At 39.8% G+C, this 26703-nt stretch overlaps 1 protein-coding gene across 2 annotated transcripts in view; it reads left to right on the top strand.

Moving 5' to 3' along the window:
- The window catches only part of CARF (calcium responsive transcription factor), a 56266-nt gene that overhangs the window by 2451 nt on the left and 27112 nt on the right, over positions 1-26703 (top strand). The window contains exons 2-6 of one of the 2 annotated variants that reach the window (XM_054044589.1): positions 4811-4932; positions 6656-6880; positions 10095-10215; positions 12977-13106; positions 14961-15045. In XM_054044589.1, the coding sequence (XP_053900564.1) occupies positions 4811-4932; positions 6656-6880; positions 10095-10215; positions 12977-13106; positions 14961-15045 (683 nt within the window). Of the gene's footprint in view, positions 1-4810; positions 4933-6655; positions 6881-10094; positions 10216-12976; positions 13107-14960; positions 15046-26703 lie in introns of those variants that run through there. The other variant, XM_054044591.1, reaches the window with a different exon arrangement.

The following is a 26703-nucleotide window of genomic DNA, read 5'->3' as shown; positions in this document are numbered from 1 at the left end:
ACAGCAGTAAGAGTGGCAATACCATGAACCCCCCCCCCTGCAACTCCCTTTTGGGTCTGGACCCCAAATTTGCGAAACACTGGTCTCCCCTGTGAAATCTTTATAGTATAGGGTAAAAACACACACAAGACCAGATTTTCATGGCCATGAATTTGGTAGGGCCCTAGACATAATTAACTTCTTTAAAACTCATTTTTTTCCTATCATAAGATGGAAATAAGATCAACAGTAAGGTATTTACTCATCATAACTTCTCTTATTGGTACCAGAAAATATGAAATTGTACACATCAAATTTGATTGTACCTTTGTATGACTCCAGGTACAGATTTCAAGAAGTGTCTTTGTATTTTTGCAAATCCCCTTCTGTTTTTTCAGTGTATGCTTCTTGTGCAAAGCATGCTTATCTGCCAGAGCAGTGGAATAACCTGTCCCTTTTGCAACTTAGTTTTCTTCTATAACTAAAATACTGTAGTCATGAGAATGCTCCCATCTGCATTTAGGGTCCTCTCTTTCACTGCCTTCAGTAGGAGGCCTCACAATAATAGATCTATGGAAAACAGGAGCAAGACTTGGTAAGAGAACTTAAAGTCACTTCAGTCTGGAACTGCCACACATTGGGAACCATTGCTTGCTATGTCCAGGTTACTGTTTCTATTAATCGATACCTAAAAATGTCATATAAATTTCTGAAGTGTTGGAAAAAAGAAAATACACAAAATAAATTATAAAATATTCTGGTTGAAAAAAATTTAATAAATCTATCATAAAATTTTTAAAAATAATGTTCTGACTACAGTAAGAGCTTCTTATAAAAATATTGGATAGTGTGTTCTGGTCACAGTACTAGTCTCAGAGCTGTAGTTTGCTGAGGGTTAACTGGTCTGTAAAGAGGAAAAAATTCACCTCCATCTTGCTGGTTCCCAGTCCCTCTGTAGAGTTTGGTGTCCTACACAAAATAAGTTTGCTGATCGCAAAGTAGTTGGCAAGTTTCAGAGTAACAGCCGTGTTAGTCTGTATCCGCAAAAAGAAGAACAGGAGTACTTGTGGCACCTTAGAGACTAACAAATTTATTAGAGCATAAGCTTTCGTGGACTACAGCCCACTTCTTCGGATGCATATAGAATGGAACATATAATGAGGAGATATATATACACACATACAGAGAGCATAAACAGGTGGGAGTTGTCTTACCAACTCTGAGAGGCCAATTAATTAAGAGAAAAAAAAAAAACTTTTGAAGTGATAATCAAGCTAGCCGAGTACAGACAGTGTGATAAGAAGTGTGAGAGTACTTACAAGGGGAGATAGAGTCAACGTTTGTAATGGCTCAGCCATTCCCAGTCCTTATTCAAACCGGAGTTGATTGTGTCTAGTTTGCATATCAATTCTAGCTCTGCAGTCTCTCTTTGGAGTCTGTTTTTGAAGTTTTTCTGTTGTAATATAGCCACCCGCAGGTCTGTCACTGAATGACCAGACAGGTTAAAGTGTTCTCCCACTGGTGGCTATATTACAACAGAAAAACTTCAAAAACAGACTCCAAAGAGAGACTGCAGAGCTAGAATTGATATGCAAACTAGACACAATCAACTCCGGTTTGAATAAGGACTGGGAATGGCTGAGCCATTACAAACGTTGACTCTATCTCCCCTTGTAAGTACTCTCACACTTCTTATCACACTGTCTGTACTCGGCTAGCTTGATTATCACTTCAAAAGTTTTTTTTTTTTCTCTTAATTAATTGGCCTCTCAGAGTTGGTAAGACAACTCCCACCTGTTTATGCTCTCTGTATGTGTGTATATATATCTCCTCATTATATGTTCCATTCTATATGCATCCGAAGAAGTGGGCTGTAGTCCACGAAAGCTTATGCTCTAATAAATTTGTTAGTCTCTAAAGTAGTTGGCAAGAACATAAACAGACTAAAAGAACCACTGCTATTGGTGACCATAGTCTCATGAGAGTAATAAAGGACTGAATGGGCATTGTCTCTGTCTACCCTAGGCTTTTTTTCCCCTTCACTAAAAAGTCTCATCAAAGCTACAGTGGTTCAGCTTCACTGGGATAACTAGCATACAACTGGATTCTAGGTGGTAGCTATTATTTTAAGTCTCATGTTATGTAACCCTTCTCAGAACAGGTATATATTTCTCAGTGTTTAAAACGCTGATCCCAGTCAACACCTTGCCTATGCTCGCACTTCCACATGCCGGTGTTTGTATCTATAGAACTGAACCAGTGATAGCAACAGTGGTAAATTTTAAAATTTCATACTGTAGACATAGTCATTGGCTATAAACTTCTACCCCTACAAGGTGGAGCTGAGGCCTATTGGCAGGGTACTGCAAATGTTTGTGCGGTACCTATCTGACACACCTGCAGAGAGCTCTGCTTTCAATCCAGCACTACAGAAACATTAAATTCATTCATACACACACAAAAAGGCCGATAGAGGAACCAATATGAAAATAGAACTTCATTCTCAACATTCTATAAAATGTATAATATAAAATAAATGTATATATTAAATAATCCAGATATATTTTAAAGAATCCAGATATATTTAGTAGCTTTACTCCAGATTTGTAAATGCTGCATCAAAGGGAGTATACTAGTGGTATTTGGGTATACTAGTTGACCCAGACAAAATCTTCAACATGTGTATAACTGAACTGTCTGAATGGAAGAACATAATAGCAACTATTATTTTGTAATCTATTATTAAATATTTACTCCTAAATGAGATATTAAAATTACATCTCTGGAAAGCCATTGTGCAGACAGTGCACTTAATTTTTCTCAAAAGGCTAAATTGTATTGCTTAGACTAAAATACCCTATTTTACTATTTTTATTAGAGAGATTAATAATACATTCAATAATAAAATTCAATTTCCAATCAATTTTTTCTGTTGCTCTTGATATTCTTCATATCTGTGGCTGAAACTTTCCATGTTTGGTCTCAGCCCCACAAGTGAAATTATTTTGAACGTTTAAGCTAACTGTTTTCAAATATTTTGGAGATATGGGAGAGTTGAGGGGGGGGAATGCTTTCCCTCTGTGATCTGGTTTAAACATGGCAGATACTAGAAATTAGGAACCTGTCATTTTGTATAGTTATTGAGAATTTAAAAAAATCCAAGTTTGATGAAGCTAGGTTAAATGAATTTAAAGATATGAATGTTTGAAGTTGGAATGTTGTTCAAATGCATTGGAAGAATTTATCTCTGAAGGATGATTCACTAGCTCCAAAAGCCAAATAGGTCAGGCTTTCCTTTTCCATCCATCTCATGTGGCTTAGCCAGACGAACTTGTGTGCTTCACAGGCTGAATATGTCTGCTCAAATAATTTACCAGCTAACTTGATGGAACTTGGAAGCTCTGCTGATGAAGGAAATAGAGCAGGGGTAGGCAACCTATGGCACACGTGCCGAAGGCGGCACACGAGCTGATTTTCAGTGGCACTCACACTGCCCGGGTCCTGGCCACTGGTCCAGGGGGCTCTGCATTTTAATTTAATTTTAAATGAAGTTTCTTAAACATTTTAAAAAACTTATTTACTTTACATACAACAATAGTTTAGTTAATTATAGACTTATAGAAAGAGACCTTCTAAAAACATTAAAATGTATGCCTGGCACGCGAAACTTTAAATTAGAGTGAATAAATGAAGACTCGGCCCACCACTTCTGAAAGGCTGCCGACCCCTGAAATAGAGGCTGAAAGGCAAAGCCAAATAGGTCCAGTTACGGCAATTTATCAGCTGCACGGTTGAAACTGATGGAATGTGTAAAGCTTGTACAATATGCAAGCTAAATACCGTGGAATACTTTTTCTTATTAAGAGAAAATTATTTGAGGGGAAAAACTCTGGAAAAAATCAGGATACCAAAATTAAAATTTCTTCTACAAAGATGGCCTTGTTTTATGCCATGTATATTTCATGGTGTGTGGTACACTTTAACATATGTGATGAATTAACTCACTTGGTGTTCTATCGGTCATTGCATAAGATAAAAAGTGCTCAATCCAGGCAAAACTTAGGTCCTGCAGAAAGTGGTAGGTATCACTTCTCTTTGTATGCTTGAATGTTGTGTTCTGGGAAACTGCTGCTGGGGGTGCCTTCTGTGGAATTAGAGGTACAACTGAAGTTCTAAAAGCCTCTGGCACTTTTTCTGTTCATCCTTGGTCCTGGCCAAATTCCAGTTTGGGTAACTGCACTCTTCCTGCCTAAAAATGCCCCTGGTAAATTAACAGAATAGACGTTTGCCTTCATTCTGACACTGTTGTTAAGTATTACTCTAAAATTACTCCAGAGTTGGCTGCATGTCAGAGATGGGTGAAGCAATTCTTGTGTGTTCATTGTAAAAAAATCCAGTAGTGAAATTTTTATAGAGTGTTTTCGTGATCCCTCTGGATGAAAGGCATTAATTATATAAATGTATATGGTCACTTTTTGTATAAAACTACATATATGCACAAACAATGGATTAAAATCTGCCAGTCTTACTAAAGCAAAACTTTTTGCAGTAAGAGCCTATCCATGATCCTGTAGAAATCAATTGACATTTTTCTTGGGTGAGAACTGAATAAAGATATGTCCGGTTTTGGCACCTTATGAAGTAAGGGCTATCTCACAGTCCCATGCAAGGCAATGGGAGGTTTGCCATTGATTTCAAATGGGATGAGGCTTTTCCTAAGTTCATAAGATCTACATTTAAAAATAATAAAAAATAAATGCAGTGACCTATAGGATGAGGTAAAAGTACATCCTGGATGGGAGGCTGAATTAAAGTACTGTGACTTTTCCAGGCTGCCCTGTAATGGAAGAAAATGGAGTTGACCATGATGTCAGCATGGAAACACCTAATGACTTACTGGTAGTCAACTGTAATAGTACAGGAGAGTCAGAAACAGATGACCAAGTGTTTCAGGTGAGAGATTAGTTGGGGCATCACTGTGAAGCTGGTTTCTTTCCATCCTCTGTGAAGAGTCTACAACATAATGATAATCTGTTTACCCTGCACATCAATAAGCAATCTGTTTTTCTCTCATTATTTCAGAATGGCTTTACACAACATGTACTACGGTCTTTACATTGATTTCTAATACAGATTAATTTGGAATGAGTGAATGTCTGGCGTGATTCTCATCAGTTTGCATTCTGATAGCAAAGCTAGAAAATCACATAAAAACACTTCATGTCTTTCAATGGGTGTATTTGTATGAACATTTTTAATTTTAAAAATTATTGAAAGATTTTCCTTCACTGAAGGAAATACCCATTGAAATGAGTGGGAGCTGCAGGTATTCAGCACTTATAAAAATCAGGCTGCATATATTTGTGCACATTTTGATGTAGGAGTCTAACTTTAGGTACTGAGGTGTGAGAATTTTGGCTGTAGTTATCTATTTCTAATCAAAATGTCTTTAATCCAGACAACATGCATATGTGTTTCTTAGTTAATTCTACAATTTAAAATAATTCTTTTGGCAATGTGATCATGTACCCTGTACCATACGGTGTATCTTAAAACAAACAGTTCCATTCGTTCATTGCCGTTACTCTAATTTATTTATAGGCCCCAAGCCACAAATCTTTTGTCTACTGAAAGTACAACAAAAGGGTACTAGATTTTTCATGCTATGTGGCCAGTTTCTGACCTGCATATAGAACATAGAAACATTTTTCCAGTTATTAGAATTCGTCATTAACAAACTTTCTGTTGTACTAGTGATTAGGTCATAAAGGTTCAGAAAATAATGAATGTGTGATTTTTGGAAGAAGTTAAGCAAATTCCACTCTTCTTTTTAGGTTGTTCAGATGACATCAAAACACTCCATCATATGGGTTTCTTACAAGAGAGCTGTCTACTTTGGAGTTCTTACACATATTTTCCCTTCAGTCTAGTATTGTTTCGGAGTGTACCCAGATTGCTAATAGTGCAGAAGCTTCCTAGCTTCAGCTGATAGCTCCCAAACGAAAATGGGATGTGCTATAACCCTAGACCAAGTTTGACAGGTTTGGTGAGATCATAAGTATAGATTTTAAGAGATGTTTACATAGCCATATGGAGCTTATGCATTGTATTGCTTTTTTGTACTGCCTCCATGCTTCATATTCTTATGTAAAATTTGACAAAGATACTATGTCAATTTCTATGTTCTGGTTCTATTGACAGCCAAAAATGAAGAAGTATTGATTTGAGACTCAAGTAGCATATTTACAGATTTTTAAGACATTTGAATTAAAAATTGTTAGAGATTTTAAAAATTATATTAGCTAATTTTCCCCTCCCCACCCTTTCCTTTTAAATCTTTGCCCTCCTACTTGGTTTTAAGTCTTCTGGGTGGATCCAAGCATGTTATTTTGAAATTTAACTATTTTTGGAAGCAAGTCTTGGGGACATGGGGTTTTGCTTCACCGTAGCAGAGGTTGATTATTTTAGGAGGCAGAAAATAATATCTTCATCATGGAAGCAGGAACAGAAAATAAAATCACTAGCCAATAGACACTTGAACACTTGGGAGGAAAGTTCTCTATGAGAATGAAACGGAGCAAGTAATGTATAAAATATATTTAAATTATTATTTAAAATAGAAATAAGAAGTTGATACTAAAATTAAAGTATATTTCACTGTTTTTCCCTGTAAAAGCATCTAACCTGCATGGATTCCAGGGATCCATCATTTGAACAGAATGACTCTCCAGCAGTCTTGCCTATCACAGTGCATGTTTCAGACAATTCATCTGTGTCATCGAATACACCAGTGCAGCTATCCCAGGCTCAACCTCTTTCCACAGAAGAGTTCCATCTGGTAGACCAGAATGGCCAGCCTCTGTATGAACTACAGTCACTAGGGGATTCCAGTACACAGATGGTGAGTACATATAAAACCATATACCTGCTGAGCTCACAAAAGAGGAACAATGTTAAGGACAATATCCTGAAGTGGTTTAGAGTTTCTATATGAAAATGTTTCCGACTCTGGGAACAAGATAATGCTTTTCAGAGTGGTTTATTTAGTTCTCAGTTGCCTCTGCTCAGGTCTCCAGATCCTGAGTTAAGCCAATACTGACTTCAGTTCATAAAAATCTAATGTGCTTCTATCATATTCTCAAACTATATAGAAGACCATCTCACAGTGGGAACAGTCCTCAATGCTCCCATTCTTCTTTCTCCCCTTTAATGCTTATTCTTTCCTCCTCTTCTCTCTACTGCTACCCTATGAGCCACTTTTGCTGAATGTTGGGAATTGTGAACACACTCAGTGGATTATAAACTTTGTAATGATACCTTACAAGAGACCTTTTGCATGAAGCATATTCCAGTTACATTATATTCACATTCCAAGCATATTTTCAGAAAGCATATGGTGTGCAATGTCACACCTTCCTCCTGAACTTACTGCCAGAGACTTGGACATTGTCCCTGGTGGAGGTAGTACATCTAAAATTCCTTTTTTTTGGACAGGGTATTTGCTACCCAGTTCTCTTTTCTTCTCCTCCTGAGCATCTTTCTGTGCTTCAATCTTTTTTGTGTTTTAAGTCAAGTGCTTGCTGGTGTGCAGCCCTTTGTTTGGCTGCTTCTACCTTCATGGCAGCCTTTTCCCGGGCAAATTGCACATCAATTTCCATTTGCTTGATGAGCTGGGATACCACAGAGAACAACCCTCCTGCCAGAACAGGCATCCCTCCACTCCCGTCTTGCTGAATTACACTCCAGTCAGCTTCAGCACAGACCTAGAGGTTGGGCCACACCTCATTGCAGTTCACTGAAACTGAGACCCACTGAGCTCAAGGGCTTCTTAGTTAACAGGGACTTTCCCAGCGCCCAGTGTTCAGCCTTCTGGGAAATTTGCAACCTGTGTAGTTCTAGCTTCTTCTCATCTTCACTCTTACTTATTTTGCTTACTTTTCTGTCCCTATTTCCCTTACCGAAAATAAGCAAAGAGAAAATAACAAACCAGTAATCACTTTGTCTGTTCTCCAGCCAGCACACTTAAAACTCACTTAAAATCACTACCAGTGTCTCAAAGCAATCAGCTGTGCACAGATCCTGGTCGACTATGCCACTGTGACAGGTTCGGTCACAGAGACCCCCTTGGGACTGTTACCTGATGTGCTGAAACTACCACTCAGCCAGTTTTCCACTGCCAGTTTGGGGCTTAGAACACTGCCTTGTTGAGCCAGACATGCTAGTCTGCTTCAACACAGACCCAGGTCTGGTCCACACCCCCAAAGCTGAAGACTTTAACCAAAAACTGCTCAGCTGTATAAAGCTTATATAGGGTAAACTCATAAATTGTTCGCTCTCTATAACACTGATAGAGAGATATGCACAGCTGTTTGCTCCCCTAGGTATTAATCACTAACTCTGGGTTAATTGATAAACAAAAGTGATTTTATTAAGTATAAAAAGTAGGATTTAAGTGGTTTCAAGTAATAACAGAACAAAAAGTAAGTTACCAAGCAAAATAAAACAGAACACGGAAGTCTAAGCCTAATACATTTAAGAAACTAAATACAGGGTAAATCTCACCTGCAGAGATGTTCCAATAAGCTTCTTTCACAGACTCCTTAGTCTGGGCCCAATCCTTTCCCCTGATACAGTTCTTGTTAATTCCAGCTCAGGTGGTAACTAGGAGTTTTCTCATGACTTCAGCCCCCTTTGTTCTGTTCCACCCCCTTTTATATCTTTAGTACAAGGCGGGAATCCTTTGTCTCTCTCTGGGTTCCAACCCTTCCTTCTAAATGGAAAAGCACCAGTTTTAAGATGGATTCCAGTACCAGGTGACATGGTCACATGTCCTGTGAGACCCCCCAAGCCTCCATTCTTTCCGGCCTGGCTCACAGGAAGGCTTACAAGTAAACAGCCATTTACAACCAATTGTCCTGGTCAATGGGAGCCATCCAGATTCTAAAACACCATTAATGGCCCACACTTTGCATAATTACAATAGGACTTCAGAATATACTTCATATTTCTAGCTTCAGATACAAGAATGATACATTCACACAAATAGGATGTACACACTCAGTAGATTATAAGCTTTGTAATGATACCTTACAAGAGAACTTTTGCATGAAGCATATTCCAGTTACATTATAGTCACATTCCAAGCATATTTTCAGAAAGCATATGGAGTGCAAAGTCACATATGGCATCAGCGGTAAGTCAGCCAATGATATACCTCTTCTACCTTTCTCCCCTGATTAATTTGCATATAACAATGGCACACAAGTCTTACATTTTCTCTTTTTTTTTAAGTAAAAAAATAAATAATTGATCCGAAGTTTTTTGCTGGCATATATTGTACATCTACAGAAAATTACAATTAAAAAGACACCTTGCTCATCCAAATTGTGTGTGTGTGTGTTTGTTTTTTTAAAAAGCCAGACACCAACCAAAAAAAAAAGTTAGAAACAGAAGATGAATATTTATTAGATAGGGCTTACCTTTTTTCACAGTCTAAAACTATTTATTACCTCAGAGAATATCTACAAAAAAGAAAATAATTTGGTTTGCCAGGTTTCCTGAAGAATGTCCTGAAACTTTTCTAATTCCAGCTCTTCCATAATATGTCATAGAGGTATACAGCAGTTTTACAAGACTATAGATTTGAGGAAATTGATATATTTTGTACTTGTTATTCTACGTGACTATAACTTTAATTTAGGGAAATAGCAATGATTTTCAGTTTCAGATAGTTAATACACTTTTTTAAAATCCTTTTCAATAGAGCTGGTAGCAGTGTTCAAAGTTTCAAACAAGGCTGTTTGGATGTCAGAACAAAATCACAATTGCTTCTCTCTATTTTTAGCTTAATAAATGTTAAGTTTTTAAAAGTTTTTGAGCAGTTAGAAATCAATGACACATAGGGTATTCTAGAGTGTTAAAGTGGACTGTCTTCCATCATAAGCCCTCAAATTTCTCATACAGTAAAATCAAATTACTCTGCAAATGTAAAACAATTTCAAAGGTAGTTATTATTCTGGTAGTAACCAAAACATGCTAATGCCACTGAAAACTGGTTAACCAGATCATGCTATATAGTTAGTATTACAAAGTATTTTTAATTCTTATTTTAATAGATGATTGTTGCCAGCCAGTCAGAACATGGACAGGTGCTACATGTAATTCCTTCGACCCAGCCAGGAATGGCACAAGTGATTATTCCTCAAGGGCAACTTTTGGATGTCACCAGCACGCAGGGTGAGTTTTATCTGTAGGACTTGAGGATTGTCTGTTTTTGTGGCCAAACACATATCAAATGATCCAACTTTATGAATTCTTTATTTCCCCTTTCCTTCAATTAATATTGTAGATATAATACTAAATACTGTATATACTTGATCATAAGTCGGCTCGTTTATAAGTTGACACCCTCCCCCCCCCCCCCCCCCCCCCCCCAAGATGGATAAGTAAAAATGGAAAATTTTTAGTCAAGATTTTGGAATGTTATTTCCTGTGCATTCTGTTCTCTTGACAGTGTCATTTGAAGCAGATGTCCACTGCCAATGAGTCTGTCTTGATAGCCCTGGATATGAAATTATCTGCATTTTACTAGTTGTATGTAATATAATTAATAATATGGGGCTTTTCATCAGTAGATCTCAAAGCATTTCACAGAAACCCAGGGAGGGAAGGAGGGTGGTCAGTGCTATTATCCCCATTTCGCAGAGTTATGCAGAGCACTGAGAGGGCAAATGACTTGCCCAGCGTCTCACAGAAAATCTGCAGTGGAGCAGGAAATTGAATGCACATCTCCAAGTCCCACGCTGATGCCCGAACTACTAGTCCAGCCTTCCTCTGTGCATGCAAATACTCAGAGAGCCTCCCCTCCTAACTTTTAACACTGTACATCAACAAATTTATCTGAATTTTGTGTTGAGTAGGTAGCAGTCTATGCTCTTTAGCTAGGCTATGAGAACAGTACATTTCAATTACAGTACATAGCATTGATTTTGACTTTTTTTAAAATAGTCCTACATTTGAAAAGTGACTTTCACTGGAGTCTCAACTTTCAGGACACTTTCCTATGGCAGACCTTTTTAAAAAAACAAAATGTCACCAGCCTACCCCTCAACCATTATTTTAAAAACAAAGAAACCTTCAGAAGCTGGCTTCCTTCCTGATGTTAATAAAATCCTGAGTATCTTGGGGCTTGGTGGTGTGCTCTTTATTTTGTTTGTCTTTTGCAACATAGCCTGCTAGAACAGAGAAAAGCAGTACATAATTACATGTTTGGGGTTTTCAAAAATTTTAAAAGGATTTTATTATGTTTCCAAATTGAGACTTTTGGGATGTTGCACTAAAAAATGTTTAACATCTACTTTAATAATTTCTACTGGGAAAAAAGTATTAATGCTTGTGCTGAGTCAGACAAGTCTGTTAGCAGGTACTGCCAGTTTGAAGTTATTGTTATATTGTTTGAATTTATAAAAGTGAGGTAACTCATTTCAAAGCAGTAAATGATGCCAAAAGTGGTGCTTTTACATTATGGGCCTGATCCAGTGAAGACAATGGAAATTTAAAAAAAAAAATCTACTCTGAAGCCACATACACTGAGTACTTAGGGTATTCACTGAAGAAAAATTAGTATTTTGCCATTGATTTCATGGGGCCAGGAGGATTTCACCCTTGATATATCAAGAATACATTTTAAGCACACAGTAAGGTGCAATGAAACACACCATTGCACGTGCAGATAAGCTTGCTGTTTTCTTAAGAACAATTTAGGCACCTAGTGGAATTGCAAAAATTTGATTGTTCGCTTGTAAGTTTAGCTGAACACGAGGCTTTATCTGTTTATCCCAAAGTTCAGAGACAAGTTCTGCTGCTCAGAATTTCATAAAGAGATACTCATTAACAAACTTCCACAGGCCTTTCTATGTGAATGATCTCTGCACCACATCTACCAAGAATTTGTCTTCGTTCTCAGACAAACACTGGTTTAATTACATTCACGTTTTTCTTCAAATTTTCCTTTAACTGCAGACAATTTGGAAGTGTCTCAATCTAGGAATATTTGCTGTGTGTACTAACTGCTGTTAGTAGATCAAACGTAGATGAAACGTTTATCCTAACTATTTATTGAATAACCATTACATTTTTCAGTAAAGAAAAATGGACTTAGAATCAAATTCTTGAAGTATAATCCCACTATTGACGCTGAGCCTCTCTGTGGTCTTGAACTAATACCTTTGCTGTTTCAAGTTCTCTAGCTGTATAACATGGGGAGTAATAAAAACGTACTTTACTAGGGATGTAAGGATTAATTTGTGGTAATATGTTATTTTGAAGATTAAAAGAACTATATAAGTGATAAGTATGATCATGGGCGTGGTTTGTGGGGGCCGAGGGGCATTGTCCCCTCCAAACTGCAAGCCTCATCTTGTCTTTCTAATATCTTGGGACCCACACAGCTACAACAGCAATGCATACATCCGTTAGGATTAGTCATTTACTGTATATTGAAGATGTCCTTGCATGCTTAGATGGAATGACCTGAGGCATGGGCCTACCCATTTGTTTGCTCCTGATTAGGTACGAAACAGATTTTAGTTAAACCTCCCTTGTTGAAAATATTAAAGCGAATAGAGGTGTAATTTGTAGCCACCAGGGTTAGACTTGCAACTATGATATAGATTTTTGAAAATGTAGGACAGATTATTTTACAAGTTGTAATTATTTGTTTAATCATGTAGGGATTTATCTGCTATAGTGGAGTTACAAAGATGAAACAGTATAACATCAATGATGTATTTGCATGCATATTCCTACATTTTATAAGTCATCACTATTCATTCATAATTATTTAATTTCTCTATAATGTGCCATCCACTCCATTCCTTTATTTCATGTGCAAAAATGCTTGCTTTTCAAACAGATCACAATAAATCATAACTTGTCATTTCCCCGTTCTTTGTGCAGTTATTAAACAGGAGGGTGGTGTGGTTTTTTTCCCCCAAAGATGTTTCAGAAGAGAAACGCAGTGACGGGAACTTGCAGACAGTAGCAGTGGCTGCTATCACAGACAGTACAAGCAGTTACATACTTCATCCCCAAGCATCTCTCACAGTGTCCAAAAAGACTACAACCAGGTAGGTGAGAAGGTAAAGAGCAGATCAAGTATCACTTTGCACCGCTGACACATACAATTAGTCATATCGTCAATTTCAGTTCATTTTTGTAATTGTTATTACAAAATTATTATAGAACTCTCCACAAGTGATTGCAGTCTGTAAATGCTATTGAATGACATATTGTAGGCTGCAATATATCATACAGGGAACAGCTGTAGATGTGCCACTGCCCTGGGAAGAGGGGTAAAATATCTAAATTCCAGAGACAGTGGGATGTATTCTGATTTCATATTGGTGTACATTTAGAATAATTCCATTTAAATAATTGAAGTTACTCCAGATTAATACTGGTGTAAATGAGATCTGAAAGTGACTCAGTGACTGAGCATAGGGAAATCATGAATCTGAGTAAAGTTTCTTGTATTTGCTATATGGGAGGGAGGCTGTTTATTAGGAATTCTAGGCCAAAGAGAAGAGCGGAATCTTAAAATGGAATTTGAAAGAACTCAGAGTCAGTTAGGTACAGAGAAGCTGTTGGTGTCAATGGGAAAGCCCTATTTCAGCTGATGTTCGGGGGAAACTCCTTGGGCTTCTTCTGAGAACTCTGTGTAGAAATCTTTGCTAACAGAGTTTTCCTATAGTTGACCTTTGAAAAGTATATTAATGCAGCACGATTTCTTAAAATTAGAAATAAGCTACTTTCTCACTTTTTTCTTATATCCTTTTGGTTCCAATACAACAATACACTATGTTTCTTGTGCTTTTAGTTGATAATAAATTAGGATTCCTTTTCATATAATTAATTTTGATTTTAAAAAGAGAAAATCTCTACAAATTGTAATTTTGACCTTTTATTTCGTGTGTGCCCTCTTTGGTGAGCCTGCCTTCTTACATTAGGATTTGGTGGAAAAGCAAACATGTTAGGTCATCATCACTGCAGCATAATGTTGTTTTGCAAACTGACTATATTGAAGATGTCTCTAAAATGTAGTAAAAATGTTTTGTGAACAGATGTTCTAATGTAAGTTTTTGGAGATGTTATGCAGGAAAATAAATGTCCTGAAAGCCAAACATATCTGTAGCTGGATTTTAGGGCTCTTTGTGTTGGCAGTAGGTGATTTACTTGGAATGGTAGACAGATCTTGATGGATTTAGGGAGTTAGAAACAAAATGTGACCCTTCGTGTAGGGACCCCATGATGCTCACATGAAGCACTTTTTGGTAGCTGTTTTCAATAATCTAAGAATTGCTGTATTTGAAAACAAGTAACATTTAACATATATTTGATGTCAGTGTAGGCTCCAGAATTCTACCATGGACCTCCTTGTATACTGGAATCTTTAACAAACTCCACCAGTCTGTTTTAACAGTGTTCTAGCTGTGATTTTTATCAGGAAGCTATATGGCTTATATTTTAAGTATGTGCTTAAGAGCTTTGGGGGGGGACAAGGTGGGTAGGTAAATCTTTTATTGAACCACCTTCTGTAGCTGAGAGAGACAAACCTTGGAGCTATACAGAGCTCTTCCTCAGGTCTATTCTTAAGTGCTCAGGTCTCTTCTTTAAGTGCTTTGCTGAATTAGGCGACCCAACTAAATAGGAGAATACAGAAGCCAGAGAGTGGCATTTTAAAATATGGCATTGTGTGAAGTTTTACAGTAATTGTGAGTCATGTTGAGAATGAATTTTTTCATAAGTTTCTAAAGATAATTGTCAGTTACAGGTGTTGTTACAGTATCTACAGTTTGGCAATAAAAGTTAACTGCAGTCATAATACAAGGATATTGACAAAGGGACTCATATATTGCCTTTACTTTGGATTTGATGTCACTCTCTTGATTATCTGTCTATATGTTTATTGCATTATTTTTCAGGATAGTGGAAGACCTTTTTCCTGTCCCTCTCCAGCCACTGCCCCCAAACACTCCTACGTGGGCCCGTCGTCTCAGGAACTGCGAGGTGGGCTGCAAACAATCCTAATTCTACTCAGTTCATCTAGATTAAGAAACTCACAGAATAAAAATGTTAGTTATGTAGATTGTTTGCATTTTAAATTTCACAGTGCTATAAATAAAAAAGTCTGCCACTTTTAAAAAGTGCAAGTGCTTTATAGCCATTCTTGGGTGTTGTGCAAACCGCAGTGGTTTGTACTAGACACTGCTTCATTTGATTGCATTTAACAATCCATTAATTGGAGAATTTCTTTCTTGGAGCCCAAGCCTGCAACTGTGCCTGTAACTTTACTTTCATGAGTAGTCTCATAGGAATTAAATTCAATGGGATTGCTATTGAGAGTATGGGTCCATGCCTGGTTGCAGGATCAGACCCTTAGTCTACGAGAGTAAAGGTACCATAATATCAACATTCCAGAAGGGCATTTATATTTTAATACAATCACACAACTTTACTTAATAGTCTTCTATCCCAGATACCACAATATGTACTTGTTTCTCTCATTCATCAAAGGACTTTTCTCATATTATCAATTATTTTTCTTCCTTGAAGTGAATATTTTTTCCTTTAGCTTTCCCATATGCCGCTAATTTTGTTATAGAAAATTCTTTACATTTATAAACCAGACTGATCCCCTTCCTACTCTTAGTTATTTTTTTAAAAAATCCATAAAATGATTTTATTTCCATTTATATAGTGCAAGCATTGCACCCTGATAAATGCCACAGAATTTACATAGTCGGTTTAAATTAAACTTTCCACCTAGCATGCCATTTTAACTAAACCAGGAGTCAGCAGCTTTTAAATCTGAGAACTACATATTCTTAAGCTGTCAAATGTCTGATTGCAGAAATGTCACTTTGTGGCTAAATGTGATGCTGCTGACACATGTAGACATCAGTTGATTTTAAATTCCTGAGCAATTGAAAATTCCTCTCTGTGCACACTTTCAAATAATCTGTAAACTCATTAAAAAACACAGATAAGACCTTATTTATCACATGCAAGTGTTAATATAGTATTATGTATATTGATATACACACCCAAAAGCCAGGAAATTGGTAACGTTAACTTTACCATATTGAACATTAATTTTGATTACTAATTTGACTGTTAAAAATATGTGCAGTATGTACAACATAGGTGAGTTAATCTTGTTAGGATATTGCAAAGTTAAAGCTCTCATATCATTTGGGGATAGAATTTTTGGTCATACTTCATATTAAGGTTCCATTTATACATAGCTTATAACAGGTTAATAAATGATTAATCAGCTGGTAGAGTCCAACAGGTCAATTCGTTGCAGATAATCATCTCTAATCCCTTCTATTGTGCTTATAGCCATCTATATCACACATGCTGCTCCTAACTGTAACATTTGCGTAACATCTGTTAATCATTTATTAAAAGTATTTTATTTTATATAAAACTTTATTTGAAGATCAATGGGGGTTAGGTCCCTGAGTCCCTTAGTCCCCTTTCACATTTCCACCTACTGTGTTTAAATTCATAACTGTAAGATCTGCATTCATATAGCATTTAATGTTCTAAAATTGTAAGAAAAAGAAAAAAATACTGCTTCCGTTTAAAATGCCAGTTCTACTCTGAATAGTGAGAATGTAAGATCTGGTCTCTGCTGCTCCACAGAACTATTCAGAGGCGTGTTGTTCCCTTTAGTAACAAAAATAAGTTTTATTGTTTTACTGCTTTTTATTCTTGTTAGCCCTGGAGAGCAGGAATGAGCTGAATTCCATTCCTTCTTGTGTATCATCAGCAGAATTGTTTTACTAAGTCCCAGTCGGTTATACTGTGCAAGCCCATTGGATTGCACAGGTGTCATTGAGGGCATAATCTGGGGTTTTCAGATGTAATTTAGCCAAGCTTGTCTTGTGGAACCCTTCATTGCTGGCGATATGTTAGAAGGAAAGAACCTGAGCTAAGTTTGCTGGGCTGGCAGTTAGAGAAAACTCTTCTTTACTTCTCCGCTGAGCTGAGCACCCTGGGGACAATAAACATAGTATCCCAGAATTCCACTTTTTCAGTCACTTTTCAGGACAAACTGAACGTGAACAATGTTAGCGCCTGCACGGATGCCCTGGGAGAAAATAGCACATGGGGGCTTTACCTGTTGTGCTTGTGCAGGAGCTGACTGCAGTACAAAATTGTTGTTCCCTTGAGCACTAGGCTCAGGACCCAGTAGCATTCCGCAGCTCAAGAAGGTGAGGCAGTCAGCGCCTCAGCTCCAGTGCATGACTGTAGGACTGATGTCTGTCTGGCAATAAGCACAGAGCAGCAAAAGCTGCACCTTTCCCAAGTCAGCATTAAGGGCTGTTGCTGACCATGCTCCTCCTGTGCTTAGCTGAGCCATTCTCCCTACATCTGTTCTGTTCAGGCAACTTATCACACATCACTTATGCAAAACTACGAGCTTTGTCTGTGCATTTAAATGGCCCAGGTAAGCTATGGAGTTTACTTCATTGAGGTGAATCGGAGCAGACATTTTGATGTAGCTTATTTTTTAAGTGAAGGATTATAATTTACAGTAAAGTATCAGAGGGGTAGCCGTGTTAGTCTGAATCTGTAAAAAGCTCAGCAGTTTCTCTTTGGAGTCTGGTCCTGAAGTTTTTTTGCTGTAAGATGGCAACCTTTACATCTGCTATTGTGTGGCCAGGGAGGTTGAAGTGTTCTCCTACAGGTTTTTGTATATTGCCATTCCTGATATCTGACTTGTGTCCATTTATCCTCTTGCGTAGTGACTGTCCAGTTTGGCCAATGTACATAGCAGAGGGGCATTGCTGGCATATGATGGCATATATAACATTGGTGGATGTGCAGGTGAATGAGCCGGTGATGTTGTAGCTGATCTGGTTAGGTCCAGTGATGGTGTTGCTGGTGTAGATATGTGGGCAGAGTTGGCATTGAGGTTTGTTGCATGGGTTGGTTCCTGAGTTAGAGTTGTTATGGTGCGGTGCGTGGTTGCTGGTGAGAATATGCTTAAGGTTGGCAGGTTGTCTGTGGGCGAGGACTGGCCTGCCTCCCAAGGTCTGTGAAAGTGAGGGATCATTGTCCAGGATGGGTTGTAGATCACTGATGATGCGTTGGAGAGGTTTAAGCTGAGGACTGTAGGTGATGGCCAGTGGAGTTCTGTTGGTTTCTCTTCTGGGCCTGTCTTGTAGCAGGAGGCTTCTGGGTACACGTCTGGCTCTGTTGATTTGTTTCTTTATTTCCTTGTGTGGGTATCGTAGTTTTGAGAATGCTTGGTGAAGATCTTGTAGGTGTTGGTCTCTGTCTGAGGGGTTGGAGCAGATGCGATTGTACCTCAGTGCTTGGCTGTAGACGATGGATCGTGTGGTGTGACCGGGGTGGAAGCTGGAGGCATGAAGGTAGGCGTAGCGGTCGGTGGGTTTTCGGTATAGGGTGGTGTTAATGTGGCCATCGCTTATTTGTACGGTGGTGTCCAGGAAGTGGGCCTCCCGTGTAGATTGGTCCAGGCTGAGGTTGATGGTGGGGTGGAAGCTGTTGAAAGCATGGTGGAATTCTTCCAGGGCCTCCTTCCTATGGGTCCAGATGATGAAGATGTCATCAATATAGCGTAGGTAGAGAAGGGGCATGAGTGGACGGGAGCTGAGGAAGCGTTGTTCCAGGTCAGCCATAAAAATGTTGGCATATTGTGGGGCCATGCGGGTGCCCATAGTGGTGCCACTGGTCTGGAGGTATATATTGTCACCAAATTTGAAATAATTGTGCGTGAGGATAAAGTCACAGAGCTCAGCAATAAGTTGTGCTGTGTCATCATCAGGGATACTGTTCCTGACAGCTTGTATTCCATCTGTATGTGGGATGTTTGTGTAGAGAGCCTCTACATCCATGGTGGCTAGGATGGTGTTTTCTGGGAGGTCACCAATGCATTGTAGTTTCCTCAGGAAATCTGTGGTGTCACGGAGATAGCTGGGAGTGCTGGTGGCGTAGGGTCTGAGTAGGGAGTCCTATCCAGACAGTCCTTCAGTGAGAGTGCCAATGCCCGAGATGATGGGGCGTCCAGGATTTCCAGGTTTGTGGATCTTAGGTAGTAGATAGAATAACCCCGGTCGGGGCTCTAAGGGTATGTTGATTTGTTCCTGTGTTAGTGTAGGGAGTGTCCTGAGTAGATGGTGTAGTTTCTTAGTGTATTCCTCAGTGGGATCTGAGGAAAGCGGCCTGTAGAATTGGATATTGGAGAGTTGTCTGGCAGCCTCCTTCTGGTAGTCAGACCTGTTCATGATGACAACAGCACCTCCTTTATCAGCCTCTTTGATGATGATGTCAGGGTGGTTTCTGAGGCTGTGGATGGCATTGCGTTCTGCACGACTTAGGTTATGAGGCAAGCGATGTTGTTTTTCCACAATTTCTGCCTGTGCACGTCGGCGGAAGCATTCTATGTATAGGTCCAGACTGTCATTTCGACCCTCAGGAGGAGTCCATGTGGAGTTCTTCTTCCTGTGTTGTTGGTGGGAGGGTATCTGTGTATCAGTGCGCTGTTCAGTGTGATCATGAAAGTATTCTTTGAGTCGGAGGCGGCGAAAGTAGGCTTCCAGATCACCACAGAACTGTATCATGTTCGTGGGGGTGCTGGGGCAAAAGGAGAGTCCCCGAGATAGGACAGACTCTTCTGCTGGGTTGAGTGTGTAGCTGGATAAATTGACGATATTGCTGGGTGAGTTAGGGGTACCCCTGTTGTGGCCCCATGTGGCAGGTAGGATTTTAGACAGCTTACGGTCCTTTTTCCTTTGTAGAGAGGTGAAGTGTGTGATGTAGATCTCCTGTCTTATTTTAATAAAGTCCGTTTGTGTGGAGGGTTGGTTATTTATGAGAGTCTCCAGGTTGGAGAGCTCTTTCTTGATGTTTTTCTGTTTGCTGTATAGGATGCTGATCAGGTGGTTCCTCAGTTTCTTTGATAACGTATGGCATAATCTCTCACTGTGGTCTGTGCAGTATGTAGATAGCAATGGATTTTTCACCTTCAGTCCATTTGGTATGATGTCCATCTGTTTGCATTTGGAAAGGAAGATGATATCTGTCTGTATTTGTGCAAGTTTCTTCATGAGGTTGATAGATTTCCAAGAAGGTTGCCATCTTACAGCAAAAAAACTTCAGGACCAGACTCCAAAGAGAAACTGCTGAGCTCCAGTTCATTTGCAAATTTGACACCATCAGATCAGGATTAAACAAAGACTGTGAATGGCTATCCAACTACAGAAACAGTTTCTCCTCCCTTGGTGTTCACACCTCAACTGCTAGCAGAGCACCTTACCCTCCCTGATTGAACTAACCTCGTTATCTCCACACTGATATATACCTGCCTCTGGAAATTTCCATTACTTGCATCTGAAGAAGTGAGGTTCTTACCCACGAAAGCTTATGCTCCCAATACTTCTGTTAGTCTCAAAGGTGCCACAGGACCCTCTGTTGCAATTTACAGTAAAGTATTTCTGATGGGCTGAATTAACGAAGTGCCTTTTCGGCTGTGTGGCAGGATGTTGGACACTTCACAGCATTCCTAGAAGCCAGATCCATTGGACAGTTGTGCAAGTTTTTGTGGACCATGACTGGAGCAGATAGGTTCATGCGTCCTGTGGTTCCATTATTTCCTCTCAGAAAGATCCCAGGGGTTGGTATAAGACAACTAATCATCCATCGGAAGGCCCCTTTTTGAGAAAAATACTCTGTTCTATGTGTAAGTAAAGCGGCGGTGGGAGACTGACTTTATTTGGGCTATAGGGCCATCAACTTACAACATACAACTGTAGGCCTGTTTTACCTCACTAGGATGGTGTATCCATTGTCCTTGTACCTGGCAGACGTAGGGGCTTGAATGAGAATAAGATGAGGTGTTGATTAAGGAAGCCTCCGGAAAGTGTGGTGGTGATGTATTTGCTCCCATATTGAAGACCTGTTCCTGCCTTTTGTAAAGGAGGTGTGTAATCTGATGCTCGTTTGGATAACCTCACTGCACCTGGCTTCCCAGATAGCATAATTGGCCCAAAAGACCAATTATTTATCATCCGTGTTTGGCTAGGCAATTGCAAACTTTTACTGTAAAGTTACTGTATTTCTCACTAGACATCCTTCTACTAACTAGCCTCATAGCTTTTTGACCGTCAGATTGGATTGCTGCCATGTGCTGTAGGTGGAGCTACTCTTGAAGGCGCAGAAATTTCAGCTGTTGCAGAATACAGCTATTCACTTACATAGCAGACCTGGCTGCAGGGAGTACGTTGCACCAATTCTCTGCAGTGATGATGGACTTCCAGTTCACTTCTACATGCAATTTAAGATGTTTAGTATGATCAGCAGAACCTTATGTGGTCTGGGTCCAGGCAACCTGAGACTTCCTCTTTCTGTGTGTAACACTGTGATGGTTTGAGCTCAACCTTGGGTGTCTGAGCTAAGAAATCCCTAAGATTTGAATGTAGAGGAGGGCTGGAGGCAAGGAATCTCAATGGAGGTCCTTTTTCTCTAGAAGTTGTTCCCCTCATTGGTCTCACAGAGCCCAAATCTGTTGACCAGCATGGCGCAGGGGGTTGGGTTTGTTTTTTTTCAGGCATTTGCCTGATGATAGTGGTTGTCGGGCATATGTTTAATTGTATCAGCTTGTTCTGTATTTTATATTCTAGTGTAGACTAGAATGTTGACCGAGTGAAACATACAAGACTAAATACAAGGTAATATTACCAGTTTCAGAGCTAAGCAAAATAAACATACAAATGGAAGGCATTCCTGCCACCATCAGGCAAATCCGCTCAGAGCAGGTTTTCATGACCTTCTGGTAAGAATGCATGAACACCTCTACTGTTGTGATGGATGTATACCATTGTGGGAACATGATATCTTGTGTTGGTATGCCTAATCTACATTATAAGATTAAGAATAAATATAAGAAGGTTTGTATAGCAGATATCAGCCATCTTTTTAATATTTAAATTCTGTGTGAAACTTTTTCTTAACTTAGCCCGATCAAATAATAAATAAAGTCTAAAGTAACACTTTAAAAAAAGAGAGCCTCCCCCCCCACCCCCAAGAAATAAAGCACTTAAATAAAGTAATTGGGGGGGGGGGATTATAGCAAGTACAAAGCTGCCACTTGTTAAATGATGATGATCTCAAAATCACAATCCGTTGTGTAATTTCATGGGAGACTTTAATCACCCTGATATCTGCTGGGAGAGCAATACAGCGGTGCACAGGCAATCCAGGAAATTTTTGGAAAGTGTAGGGGACAATTTCCTGGTGCAAGTGCTGGAGGAACCAACTAGGGGCAAAGCTTTTCTTGACCTGCTGCTCACAAACAGGGAAGAACTAGTAGGGGAAGCAAAAGTGGATGGGAACCTGGGAGGCAGTGACCATGAGATGGTCGAGTTCAGGATCCTGACACAAGGAAGAAAGGAGAGCAGCAGAATACGGACCCTGGACTTCAGAAAAGCAGACTTTGACTCCCTCAGGGAACAGATGGGCAGGATCCCCTGGGAGAATAACATGAAGGGCAAAGGGGTCCAGGAGAGCTGGCTGTATTTTAAAGAATCCTTATTGAGGTTGCAGGAACAAACCATCCCGATGTGTAGAAAGAATAGTAAATATGGCAGGCGACCAGCTTGGCTAAACAGTGAAATCCTTGCTGATCTTAAACGCAAAAAAGAGGCTTATAAGGAGTGGAAGATTGGACAAATGACCAGGGAGGAGTATAAAAATATTGCTCAGGCGTGCAGGAGTGAAATCAGGAAGGCCAAATCACACTTGGAGTTGCAGTTAGCAAGAGATGTTAAGAGTAACAAGAAGGGTTTCTTCAGGTATGTTAGCAACAAGAAGAAAATCAAGGAAAGTGTGGGCCCCTTACTGAATGAGGGAGGCAACCTAGTGACCGAGGATGTGGAAAAAGCTAATGTACTCAATGATTTTTTTGCCTCTGTCTTCACGCACAAGGTCAGCTCCCAGATTGCTGCACTGGGCAGTACAGCATGGGGAGAAGGTGACCAACCCTCTGTGGAGAAAGAAGTGGTTCGGGACTATTTAGAAAAACTGGACGTGCACAAGTCCATGGGGCCGGATGCGCTGCATCCGAGGGTGCTAAAGGAGTTGGCGGGTGAGATTGCAGAGCCATTAGCCATTATTTTTGAAAACTCATGGCGATCGGGGGAGGTCCCAGATGACTGGAAAAAGGCTAATGTAGTGCCCATCTTTAAAAAAGGGAAGAAGGAGGATCCGGGGAACTACAGGCCAGTCAGCCTCACCTCAGTCCCTGGAAAAATCATGGAGCAGGTCCTCAAGGAATCAATTATGAAACATTTAGAGGACAAGAAAGTGATCAGGAACAGTCAGCATGGATTCACGAAGGGGAAGTCGTGCCTGACTAACCTAATTGCCTTCTATGATGAGATAACTGGCTCTGTGGATGAGGGGAAAGCAGTGGATGTCTTATTTCTTGACTTTAGCAAAGCTTTTGATACTGTTTCCCACAGTATTCTTGCCACCAAGTTAAAGAAGTATGGGCTGGATGAATGGACTGTAAGGTGGATAGAAAGCTGGCTAGATCGTCGGGCTCAACGGGTAGTGATCAATGGCTCCATGTCTAGTTGGCAGCTGGTTTCAAGTGGAGTGCCCCAAGGGTCGGTCCTGGGGCCGGTTTTGTTTAATATCTTTATTAATGATCTGGAGGATGGTGTGGACTGCACTCTCAGCAAGTTTGCAGATGACACTAAACTAGGAGGCGTGGTAGATACACTAGAGGGTAGGGATCGGATACAGAGGGACCTAGACAAATTAGAGGATTGGGCAGAAAAAAACCTGATGAGGTTCAACAAGGACAAGTGCAGAGTCCTGCACTTAGGACGGAAGAATCCCATGCACTGCTACAGACTAGGGACCGAATGGCTAGGTAGCAGTTCTGCTGAAAAGGACCTAGGGGTCACAGTGGACGAGAAGCTGGATATGAGTCAACAGTGTGCTCTTGTTGCCAAGAAGGCTAACGGCATTTTGGGCTGTATAAGTAGGGGCATTGCCAGCAGATCGAGGAACGTGATCGTTCCCCTTTATTCGACATTGGTGAGGCCTCATCTGGAATACTGTGTCCAGTTTTGGTCCCCACACTACAAGAAGGATGTGGAAAAATTGGAAAGAGTCCAGCGGAGGGCAACAAAAATGATTAGGGGTCTGGAGCACATGACTTATGAGGAGAGGCTGAGAGAACTGGGATTGTTTAGTCTCCAGAAGAGAAGAATGAGGGGGGATTTGATAGCAGCCTTCAACTACCTGAAGGGGGGTTCCAAAGAGGATGGAGCTCGGCTGTTCTCAGTGGTGGCAGATGACAGAACAAGGAGCAATGGTCTCAAGTTGCAGTGGGGGAGGTCCAGGTTGGATATCAGGAAAAACTATTTCACTAGGAGGGTGGTGAAACACTGGAATGCGTTACCTAGGGAGGTGGTGGAGTCTCCTTCCTTGGAGGTTTTTAAGGCCCGGCTTGACAAAGCCCTGGCTGGGATGATTTAGCTGGGAATTGGTCCTGCTTTGAGCAGGGGGTTGGACTAGATGACCTCTTGAGGTCCCTTCCAACTCTGATATTCTATGATTCTATGATTCTATGAATTCTTCATCATTTTTTCCTGATCAGGTGTTTAGTGGAAGAAAGAATCCAAATAAATGTGTTTTTATTATATGTAACCATTGTTTTCATTGCTGAGAATAGAGTGAATGTATTTTCTCTGATGTATTTTTTTCAAGAATGTTTTCTCCAGAGAAAACTAAATGTTCTCTCTTTGGTTTAATGCTCTCAAACCTGTGCGCTGAGTTAACAACCTGCGCAGAGCAGATTTTTTTTTTTTTAATTTCTGGCAGATGCCAAAATCTCTTCTGTCCTTGCAGCTAGAAAGAGCAACGAGCATTTTGCCTTCCCATTCTCTGAGTTGCGCCTGCAGCTCTTCCAATAGCTAAAGACCCAGTACATTTTCTGTACACAGCAGCGTAGAGTAACTCCCTTAAAGTTAATGTTAGTGTTGCAGAGAGAGAATTTTACCTAGTGTTTCTGTCTGGGTCTTCAACCTCCTCAAGAACTCCCAGAACATGTATTTTTAAAAACCAGACTTTCCAAGGCTTTTGCTTTTATGCTCTTGAGAGTCAGTGATTTATCTGTCTTCAGATCCAATTCAGTTGCTTTACTTCCCTACTTCTCTTCTGTCATGGTTGATTCAGTCCATCCTATTTTTCACTCTATCAACTCTGTATTTTTTGTTTTTAATTCTAAAGATAATCAAAATTTGTAATAAAGACTATTATTCTCGCTCTGCAAGCATGTGCACTCACGGCAAATCTTAGTGATATATCATTTGGGCCAAATTCAGTTATATTGTAAGTATGCACAACTCCATTGTCTTCAGTGGAGTTGCATCTACTTTTGCCAGGGTTGAAAACATGGAATCATAGACTTGCAAAGGAGCCAAGTTATTATTGTCTGAGAGGCCAGAAAAACATCAGGGGAATGAAGACGTCAAGTGAAACACTACCATGTTTTGTTTTTTCTTAAGGTCCAGTAGCATTCTTGCTGCTGCTTTTTATTCTGTCTCTGTCTCCCTTATCAGTCACAAAATGTACTTCCATCAGTGGGTTTACTATGTATATTGGGCCCTTTTCAGCTTTCATCTTAAAAATCTATGGTATCATCTACTTTTCTGAAAGTCTGGTTACATCTTTCCACTCTGAATCATTTCTTTTATAAGGGTTTTAATGTGCTCACTTTCTGTGTCTGGCATCTAGCAAAGTATCTGCTACTATAGTTTTTCTAGCACATACATTTTCCAGCTCCGCAGCCCAAAGAGGTTGTATTTATTTTCAAGTTGCTCCAGAATGGTTTGCAGAGAACCTGTAGCATCTCGGAGGGAGGGGTGGGGCGGGTGCCAGCTATGTGCTGTATGGCATTTGTTTTTCGTTCTGTGGTTTTCTCATCTGTTTCCTGGTTGGTGGATTGGGGTATAGATGAAGCCCATTGATGACCAACTGCAGAGTCTGGATGCTGCGTGAGGTGCTGAGGTGTGAATTTGCTTATACATTTAGCAGATAGCCAACAACAAAAGTCAAGTGGAGTCAGTGTGAAGAACTTTTAGCACTGAGCCCACAGAGGTCTGTTGTAGTCAGCTGGAGATGTGATGCAAGATGGCATGCAAGTGACTGACTGTGACTGGTGTGTGTGACAGAAACTCTGCTTGAATTATTTGTTCCTTCTCTTAGATGTGACTAGCAGGTCACCAAAAATATTTTCTAAAATTCACTGGCATTTAATAAGTATTTATTTTAGTAGAAAAGTCTGAAATGAAGGGAATGGTCCAGGATAAAGGAACTCATTTGGTTCTGTCTTTTGGTAATAGAGACTAACCCCATTTACCTAAATATCAGTTAATGGAAGGTCAGTTACAACTCCTGATTGCATGCCTTGCTCCCTCACCTACCCAAAATGTATTTGTGTTTGGAAGATTTTGCATATCTCCAAAACCTTTAGAAACTGGGTTATACTGTAGATAACTGTGTTATAATAATGGACCAATGCTCAGACATTCAGAGTATTTTATTTACGATCTCAGATTGCTGACAAACACCTGTGGTATGAGCTCACTGAGGCTGGTCTTGTGTTAGACCCTATGGTAA

This window comes from Malaclemys terrapin, chromosome 11 (assembly GCF_027887155.1).
Source record: "Malaclemys terrapin pileata isolate rMalTer1 chromosome 11, rMalTer1.hap1, whole genome shotgun sequence".
Classification (NCBI taxonomy): Eukaryota; Metazoa; Chordata; order Testudines; family Emydidae; genus Malaclemys; species Malaclemys terrapin.
This window is presented reverse-complemented; position numbering and strand designations above follow the sequence as displayed.